At 38.6% G+C, this 10,503-nt stretch overlaps 1 protein-coding gene and 1 pseudogene across 1 annotated transcript; both read left to right on the forward strand.

Moving 5' to 3' along the window:
* Positions 1–396: 396 nt before the first annotated feature.
* LOC150052602 (olfactory receptor 5B17-like) lies at positions 397–1,350 on the forward strand. The gene has a single exon (XM_090348731.1). The coding sequence runs from the start codon at positions 406–408 to the stop codon at positions 1,348–1,350; it is 945 nt and encodes a 314-aa protein (XP_090204857.1). The 5' UTR covers positions 397–405.
* A 3,477-nt stretch (positions 1,351–4,827) lies between these two features.
* LOC150052603 (olfactory receptor 5B2-like) lies at positions 4,828–9,918 on the forward strand (annotated as a pseudogene).
* The last annotated feature ends 585 nt before the right edge of the window (positions 9,919–10,503 follow it).

Genomic DNA, 10,503 nt, shown 5'->3' on the forward strand with positions numbered 1-10,503 from the left:
AATGGGATAGTTGTTTCTTTGGAGATTAGTTTTGGAGCGATTCAATTTTTTGAGCTGTGGATATATTTTATGTCTGAGGCTTTTGTCTGTTGTATGGTTAGTGAAGATCTTCTCCCACTTTGTAGGATTTCTAGTTAATTCGCTAGCTATGTCCTTTGCCATACAGAAGCACTGCAGTTTAATGCAGTCCCACTTATCCAGACTTTCTCTGATTTGTTGTGTTTCTGGGTCCTTATTAAGAAGGTTCGACCTGTGCCGAGGGAACCTAGTGTATCTCCTATTCCTTCTTGTAAAGTTTTTGGTGTATCTGCTTTTACCTCAAGGTCTTTGAAAAATGATGTTTTTTTAAATCATGTTGCTCATATTTCTTTGCCACAGAGGTTCTTATGATCTGAAATTCTGCCTATGGAGAATGATACAGAGGTGAGTGAATTCGTCCTCTTGGGATTGACTGGTGACCCAACACTCCAGGCTCCTCTCTTTGTAATATTTACCCTCATCTACCTCATCACCATGATTGGAAACCTAGGAATGATCCTGGTGATCCTGCTGGACTCCCGTCTCCACACCCCCATGTACTTTTTCCTCGCTAACCTATCTCTGGTGGACTTTTGCTCTTCCTCCACGGTCACTCCCAAGGTTATGGCTGGGCTCCTGCTGGGAGACAAGGTCATGTCCTACAATGCATGTGCCACTCAGATGTTCTTCTTTGCAGCCTTTGCCACTATGGAATGCTACTTCTTAACCTCCATGGCCTATGATCGCTACATGGCAGTGTGCAGACCCCTCCATTACACCACCATCATGACAAAAAGTGCCTGCACTCGTCTGGCCATAGGCTGTTATGTCATTGGTATTCTGAATGCATCTGTGCAGACTGGTGACACGTTCTGCCTCTCTTTCTGTATGTCCAATGTGGTCCATCACTTCTTCTGTGACCTTCCAGCAGTCATGACGCTGGCTTGTTCTGATAAGTACATCAGTGATCTGGTTCTTATGCTTGTGACAAGCTTTAATGTCATGTTTGCCCTTCTGGTTATCTTGATTTCCTACCTGTTCATCTTTAGAACAATTTTAAAGATGCACTCGAGCGAGGGATACCAGAAGGCTTTATCTACCTGTGCTTCACACCTCGTTGCAGTCTCCATTTTCTATGGAACAGTTATCATCATGTATGTACAGCCCAGCTCCGGTCATTCTTTGGACACTGACAAAATTGTATCTGTGTTCTACACCGTGGTGATTCCCATGCTGAACCCTTTGGTCTACAGTCTGAGGAACAAGGAAGTGAAAGGTGCATTCAAGAAGATGGTTGAGAAGGCAAAACATTCTCTAGGCTTAATCTTTTAGTTATGTACAATTCATGATAAAGCTGTATCATCCCGCTTAGAGTGTTCTCAACAGAAGACATTGAGTGCTTCACTCTAGTGTGAATAGTTTAGGTTAAGAAGCTATTCTCAACATGCAGAAATAAAATGATGACAATAATTATACATGTAAGATTTTATGGACTTGTTCAAATAATTATAGCAATAAAAATAAGAAATCATTGTTTCTATTGTCATGGAGAAATTTGGCTTTGAAAATGTGGTTATATTTCCAACACATAGTCATATTAGAATAAACATGGAAAAATAGGCATTGCTTACCTTAATCTATTTCCATTTGTGTGTATGTGTTCCAGTTCTCGGGCTTGATCTCAGGTCCTGGGCTCTGTCACTGAGCTATTTTTGCTCAAAGCTAACACTTGACCCCTTGAGCCACAGCTCTACTTTGGACTTTTTCGTGGTTTATTAGATATAATGGTCTTGTGGAGTTTCCTGATCAGGCTGGCTTTGACTGCAATCAGCAGATCTTAGCCCCCTGAGTAGTAAGTTTTACAGGTGGAAGCCACTGGGCCCAGTTCATGTTGCAGTTTTGAACATATGATTGCTTTGCTTTCTTGCTCACAGCTGATTCTTTATGATTTGAGATATGCTTGTGGTCCAATATTTTGATAGTTACTAGGCAATCTAATCTCCCAGACTTTTCTGTCCTAGATGGCTTAGAACTAAGTTCCTTCAGATCTCAGCAAGGTTTACATGAGCCATCAGTGCTCACTGAAATTGCCAGAATGAAATTTTTTTCCACCAACATGGAACAAGATTGCCTCCGCAAAAGTCTCCAGACTGTTTAATTTTACCCTCAAAGCTTAAAAACGGATGCATGTAACTGATACATGTAACCAATCAGGGTATCTCTCCCAATCCCAAAAGACCAATTTTAATTTTTTAAAAAAACAACTACAGTTTTCTATAGTGACTTAGTATTTGTTCATTTTACTCAATAAATTTTCTCTACCATTTCTTATCCACAAGCTCTTTATTTAGTGAAGGAAATAAGAAGTGATCTCTTTGCTTTGAGTTTATGAATGATTGCCTTTCTAAACTTTACATTTGGTAGTTTTGCATCCTATACAATTCAAAAGTGGTATTGGAGAATATGGATGAGAAAAACGTTTTTTTTTTTTCAAAGCATTGGAAAGAGTCCCAGGAAAACAATTTGAAAATGGAGTTTTCTCCAGAGAACCTCCCAAAAAAAAACAAAATAAAAAACAAAAACAAAAAAATTAGTGTCTTAAGAAGAGCTCTTTCCTACCCGCCCCCCAGAATTAATTGGCTTCATAATGCAGTTACCAAGACTTAAACATGGCTACTGTTGAATACATTTTATTATTGCCTTCTATAAATGAGATTTTTTTTCAAATTTTCTTCAGCATGGGTAATGGATACGTGTGAATGTAACAGAGGAGATAAACAATACCTAGACAAGCTGGAGAGAGTGTGATCTCACCTCTTTTACAGTATGGACATTTACCTCTGTAGTCATAATTTGTAAATAGGCTTTATAAACAAGAACCAGCTCATTAACATGCCTATCAGAGTAGGACAGAGTATTCTCTGTGTGGGAGGAAGTTATTATATATGGAAGTTGTTATTTTGATCCCAAACATTGGTCATTCTGCTAAGATGAAGTGGAATCTAAATGATATTTTGATTGGGGTTTCCTTTATGGCCATAGATACTGAGCATTTCTTTTGTGTGTCTTTTGGACAATTTTACTCCTTCTTCTGGGAGTTTCTGTTTAATTCCTTTGCTCATAGGATAACTGGATTATCTTTTGGGTGTTCAGTTTTTTAGATCCTTGAATATTCTGAATATTAGGTCTTTGTCAGATATATAACTAGCAAAAATCTTCATGAATTGTTTAGGCTTTTTTTTTTAGCTTAGTGACTGTCAATTGCTATGCAGAAACTTTTCAGCTTGATGATGAAATCCCATCCTGCCTATTTGCAGGGTCCCTAGAATTCTACTCAGAAAGTTGTTGCCTCTGCCAATAAGTTCTAATATTTTCTCTACCCTGTCACAGTAGTTTCAAGGTTTCAGGCATTACATTGAGGTTTTTTATCTATTTTGAAGTGATTTTAGTACATGGTGACAGATTAAGATCCAGTTTTACTCTTCTCATCTGTTTTCCCCAACACCATTTGCTGAAGCAGTGATATTTTTTTCCTAGATGTATTTTGGTGTCCCTTGTCTAATATCAGATGGCTGGGACTGTAGATATATGGGTGTATTTCTGAGTTTAGAGTCTGTTCCATTGATCTGCGGCCCTATTTTTGTGCCAGTACCAAGTTGGTTTTGTCACTATGGCTCTGTAGTAGAGTTAAAAGTCTAGAACTCTGATACTTCCAGTATAGTTTTCTTCCATCCCCTTCACCTCACCCACTGTTCCAATGTTCCTTTGGGGCTTCAGGACCTTTTGTTCCATATGAAGTTCTGGATTTCTCTCTGTGTCTCTCTGTCTCTCTGTTTCTCTGTCTCTATCTATCTATCTATCTACCTATCTATCTATCTATCTTTCTCTGAAGAATTAATTACATTGGGATTTTGATGGGGATTGCATTGAATTTAGATTGCCTTTGACAGTACAGCCATTTTCACAATATAATTCTGTCAATCTGAGAACATTGGAGGACTTTCCTTTTCTTCGTGTCTTCTTCAATTTCTTCAACGTTTTTCAGTTTTCATTGTAGAGGCTCTTCACTACTTTGATTATGTTTATTCCTTAGAGGTTTGTTTGTTTGTTTGTTTTTTGAGACCATTGCAAACAGAATGGCTATTCTGATTTTTTTTATTTGCTCATTATTGGTACAGAGAAAGAGTACTAATTTGGGGAATTGCTTTCATATCCTACTACCTTGACAAAGTTACATATGAGCTCTTAGAGCTTGCAGTTGATTCTCAAGGATCCTTTAGGTACAGGATCACATCATCTGCAGATAGTGCTAGTTTGCCTTCCTCCTTCCCAATTTAGATCACTTTTGTTTCTCTATTTGCCTTGTTGCCCTGGCTAGAAATTACAGTACCAGGATAAAAAGAAGCAGAATAAGTGGATCTCTTTGTCTTATTCCTGAAGAGGAAATGTTTTTAGTTTTACATCATTTTGTGTGATATTGTCATAGGTAACCCTTAATTTGTAGCACCTTCAGAGCTTTTTTCATAAAAGGATGTTGGATTACATCAGTGACTTTTCCTGCGTGCATTGAGATGATCATGTGATTCTTGCCTTTGGTTCTATTATATTGCAGTTATAGATTTACATATAGTGAACTATCCCTGCATCCCTAGGATGAAAGCAATTTGATTGTAGTATATGATTTTCTTTTGGTTAGCTGTTAAATTTGGTGAGTATGTTATTAAGAAGTTTTGCATCTGCATTCATTAAAGAGATAGGAATATAGTTTTGCCTTCTAATGTTTGCAAATATGTGTGTGTATCAGCCATCATGGGGACAATGTGTGCTATAGGAGGTAGATAGGACGCCAACATACCACCAGGATAGAAAAGAATCTCATCTTCTTACAGATCTGAAAACAAATGTTTGAAAAGAATTATCAATGACAGAATATATTCTAATATCTGTATCATTTTAGCTGACCATGATGTTTCATGAATACTATTGGTCAGTCTCCTAAAATTTCAGGAGCTCTGTGGTAAGTTATAACACATAGCAAGATACAAAGGAGAAAATAAGTAAAATCATGATAGAAACTAAAACAAATACCAAGACTATACTACAAATATCAGTAACACTTCAAGTATAAACAATACCTTAATCAAATTCACGCGTGTAGAGATTTAATCAAATTAAGCCATTACTATAAATACACACAGACATACTTGCTTTCTCCTGATGGAGGGTTTGTTGTGAGTCTCACACTGATAGGCACAGGAAGCAGTTCAGTGTTTTGTGAAGAAGACATGACATTTTACTAAGATCTGTCAAGGCACGTCCTCATTTGCTCCCCACAGAAACAATTCTATGAGGTTACAGCATAGATGATTCTATCACTTGTTTCACAAATAAGGAACTGAGCTCAGGTGAAAGCAAATTACTCTCAAGTACACGGAGCAATGTATAGTACAAAGAAGACCTGCACCCAGGCTTCTGGGCCTTATGTTCATCACCTTTCTCTACTGCTTCATGTCTGGAAGAATTAGCACATAAAGATTGCTCCAATGACGAATTCCTGATTTCAGACACTCACAATTTAGGAGTGAGTTTTCCTTCTTTCCCAACATCCGGGTAAGCTTTTATATTCAATATTCGCTTTTAGTGAACATCTGTAGTTGGAAGAATGAGGAAATTGCAGTTTCTGTGAATGTCTGAAGTCTTAATCTGTTTGAATATTTTCTCTGGCATGCTCGTGGCAGGATACAAAGAAGAGTAGTGGCTGCTTAGCATGAGCAAAAGCTTGATATTGGCTGGCTTACTGTTAATCCCCAAATATATCCACATTCTCATCCCTGATACCTAAGATTATGTCACATTACATGGTAAAATGAGCGGTGCACAGTGATTAAATTGAGTGTTTTGTGATGATATTATGGGGGCCAATCCCACATGAGCAATACAGTACTTATAAAAACACAACCGTTGCTAAAAAGTTAATTTAAAACAGATCATGTCTAAAGTGGGTAAACTTTTGGCAAGCACAATTATTTTGAAGCCCTGATATGTCAAATAACATGTGGAAGGGCCAGGAGAATATAACCACCATAAGAGTCATAAATAAGTCTAAGTAAGGTAAAAGATTAGAGCTAAAATGTGCTTTGCCAGATAAAAATTAAGCTGGAGAAATCCCTGCATTTAAATCAGAGCATCTGACACCATCATTCATAGGAGATTTTTAAAAAAGAGTGAGAAATACTTCAAGAAACTGATCTGAACCAACATAGAATGTGAGAACACAGAAGCTAGGAAGTGGCATTGTGGTCAAGAGGTAGGCTGGTAGCCTTAAGCTGAAGAGCTTAGGGGAAATGCCCAGGCCCAGAGTCCAAGTCCCACAACTGACAAAAAATAATAATATAATAAAATAAATAAATAAAGCTAGCAAACTATACAATGTCCCACTTTGAAACCACTTTTCTACACTAACAGAGTATCATTCCATCTGAATACTAATCACTGCCATTCCAGGAGTATAGGTAATGAAGATATTTAATGTGGCTTAAACGATAGCCCATTACAGATTTACTTTAGAGATGTTCTCATTGGCTTTTCATAGTCCTCACATCAGTCTTTTCAATGTCATGATGAAAGAAGAAAAAAGACTTGATATGTCTATGACTGTTTCACAAATAAATAAATAGAGGTTGGCAAAAGGTAATGGAAAATTCCAAGGAAACTCTTGGTCGTGTATTTAAGAGGCAGCTCTCCAATAGTATTTACTCATTCTTCTACACAAAGTTTTCTGATCTATGGCTCAGAAGTCAAGATTGTCAATTTGCTATTTGCAAGGAACCAAGTAATGTTCCTACCATGCACATTTTCAGCGGGAATCATTGTGCATGCAAATAGAAGTGTATGCAAATAGAAGGCTGCATCTACCATGAACTCTATGCGTTCAGATGACATGGATATTTTTCTGAAAGAATTAGACTAGAGTCCTCTAACGATGGGGATCTGGTCAGGTGATTAATACCTGTGGTACTAGCTTTGTTCCTCCTAGGACTCAATAACATATATATGGGAGAAACTACCATGTAAAAATCCTACTTAGAAGACAGATCACATTTAATGCACAAGTCCAAACCATTTGCTGTCTGCAAAAATTTCAACTCACTGGCAAATACTAGCATAAGGTGCAAGGCTGGGAAAGTGGATGAGAAGTGGTGCCCTCTTTCTACCGGAGGTTTGTTGATGCTTGTGAAACACTGTGCCTTGTTGATGAATGAGGACAGACAGACAGGAAGGAAAAGTAGAGTAAGATAAATTTTATTTGCCATCACTAAGTGTAGAAACAGCATAAATTTCCTTAAGTCAGAAATGGAAATTGCTTCTCAATTAGAAGGCTTTGCTATGGAATTCGGTAACAATACTGAAGGGTTTCAAATCTAGTCTGATAAAAATGAGTGTCGGGACAAAAGACTGCGTGAGTGGGTGCCATCACAATATTCAATGTATGCATATGAAAATTGACCTAGTAAAACTGAGGGGATGTGTAGGGTTGGTAAAGATGGGGGAATGGGAGGAAAAGGGAGACACAGATCAATAGGTAGTGTACTCATAAATGGACATGTTTAATTTACACCCCTTTGTCCAACTTCTAAAAGGCAATAAATATAGTTAAAAGATTACACATTCCAGGATTCTAGCCTAGGACATTATTGCAAAAGGAAAAAGCACATGAAAATAAATGCATAATGTTTTCCAGGAGCTGTGAGAAAGAGATTAAATTGGGTATAGAGACTGAGTAAATGTACTGTGACTGGATATATGAGTTAATGAATCCACATTTGGCCAAATGTTAGAGCCATACACTAAGAAATAGTCATAACTCAATGATGGGACAGCTATCAATCATCTCGTTGAACCAGACATGCAACACTTTAGTTCATGTTAGTTCTTATTTAATTTTTACAAAAATACCTTGAGGGGCTGGGAGCATGGCCTAGTGCCATGTTTGGCTAGCATGCACAAAGCCCTGGGCTTGATTCCTTGGTACTACATGCACAGGAATAATAAAAAGTCAGAAGTGGCACCGTGGCTCAAGTGGTAGAACCTTGGGAAAGCCCAAGGACAATGCCCAGGCCCTGAGTTCAAGCCCCTGACCAAAAAAAAAATACCCTTAAGTCACCATCATCTGAATTCAATGGATGAAGAAAGTGTTACATTAGAATTATGAGTCTTTGGTTGTACATTTAAGGCCAAAATGAGTCTTTCCTAGTTTTCAAGCTCTGCTTCAGCTGGTTATTAAGTTCTTCCTGCCCCAGCCATTTCACCATATCCTCTCTTCAGTATTCCTCATTGAATTCACAGGAAAACTCAAATAGTGACCTTAGAATAATGGAGAAAGCAAGTAACCATAAAATTAATTTAAGTGCAGGTGAACTCAGTTCAACTACAAATTAATCTAAATCCATTAAATGTAGTTGCTAACCACTGTGCCTAGAACCAAAGCTTGACTTTCAAACTAGCATTTCTATGTGACCACAACTGTAAAACAACTTCACAATTCATACAGAAGTAATAACTACTCAGCCTCATAAATGTGCCAACAAATGAGAGCATAGAGGTAGAAAAGGGCCTAGAACAGCTCCTGGCACATTTAACAGCCAGGAAGTCTATGAATTCACTGGGCAAAGAAAAAAAAATGGATTGATGACAGATTAATGTTACAATTATCACTTAGAATATTGTATGAAATTTATGAAATCTCAATGGAAGCTAGATGAATGTTTCAAATGTAGATATGATCCAGTAAGATTCTCTCATTTGATAGTTAGAGGCTCTGTAGATAACTAATGCACAATTTTGTTTATGTTCATGCTTTTTGTTCTGGGTGAATATTGAAACACACAGTAATGCCACAATAAAATGATGCATATTTCTATCCAGACATTCCACTGCAGTCATCATAACCAAAACCTAATAACACTGATGGAAACAGAACGGAGGTGACCCAGTTCATCCTGCAGGGCTTAACCAATGTCCCAGAACTACACGTTCCTGTCTTCATCATGATCACCCTCATCTACCTCATCAATGTGGTGGGGAACGTGGGGATGGTCCTGCTGATTCTCTTGGACTTCATCTCCACACGCCCATGTTCTTCCTCCTGGGACACGTATCTCTGGTGGACTTGGCGTACTCCTCAGCTGTCTCTCCCAAGGCCATGGCTGGCCTCCTTACAAGAAGCAAAGTCATTTCTTATCATGCTTGGGCCACTCAGGCATTATTCTTCTTCGGAAGCTTTGCCAGTGTGGAAAATTTCTTCTTGGTCACAATGGCTTATGACTGCTGTTCAGGTGTTTGCAAACCCCTGCATTATACCACCACCATGACATCAACAACATGCGCATGTCTGGCCGTAGCTTGCTATATTGGAGGTGTGCTGAATGCTTCCTTTCACACGGGGGCAACGTTCAGTCTCTCCTTCTGCTAGTCTAACCTGATCCATCACTTTTTCTGTGATGTTCCACCCATCATGGCTCTGTCTTGCTCTGACAGACATGTGAATGAGCTGGTCCTGGTTTATGTAACCAGCCTCAACGTCTTTTTTGCCCTTCTGGTTGTCCTGGTGTGGTACATATTCATATTCCTCACTCTTCTGAAGATGAGCTCCTCTGTGGGATACTGGAAGGCCGTGTCCACCGGCCCTCCCATTGCCCCTCCATCTCCATCTTCTACAGCACTATTATCTTCATGTACCTACAGCCCGGCTGCAGTCACTCCATGGACACAGACAAAATCGCATCTGTGTTTTACACTATGGTCATTCCCATGCTCAACCCTGTGGTGTACAGCCTGAGGAACAAGGGGGTGAAGAGTGCATTCAAAAATAGTGGTTGGGTGCATCACTTATTGAAGTGACTGTTCTTTTTCAGTGTCTGCTCTTTGCATCTTTGTCAAAAATCCATTGCCTTGTTCCTCAAAAGACTAAATATAGAGCTCCCCTATGACCCAGCAATTCCACTACTTGGCATTTACCCAATCATCCAGAAACAAGGACATACTAAATCCACCAGCACAACAATGTTCATTGCGGCACTGTTTACCATAGCAAAGATATGGAACCAACCCAGATGTCCCTCAGTTGATGAGTGGATCAACAAGATGTGGTATTTGTACACAATGGAATTCTATGCTGCTGTCAGAAAGAATGACATCGCCCCATTTATAAGGAAATGGAAAGACTTAGAAAAAATCATATTAAGTGAAGTAAGCCAGACTCAAAGGAACTTAGGCTCAATGGTTTCCCTCATTTGTCATAATCAGTAGAAACCTTGAGCTATCCTAGCAGAGATTCACAATAGAACAAAATCTAGATACATAAGGCCATATAGTATGATGCTAAATGTAAGGACCTCCAGGATATAGAAACAAAAGCCATATAATGAGTGAATGTTGTCCTTAATGTACTATGTTATCTCTCATCTCTTAGGCTCTCCCTTGGTT

Source organism: Megascapheus bottae, chromosome 16 (genome assembly GCF_031878675.1).
Source record: "Megascapheus bottae isolate mThoBot1 chromosome 16, mThoBot2.hap1, whole genome shotgun sequence".
NCBI lineage: Eukaryota > Metazoa > Chordata > Mammalia > Rodentia > Geomyidae > Megascapheus > Megascapheus bottae.

Excerpts from the sequence above, each read along its gene's own strand:
- LOC150052602 (XM_090348731.1), top strand. The coding sequence starts at position 406 with ATGGAGAATGATACAGAGGTGAGTGAATTCGTCCTCTTGGGATTGACT.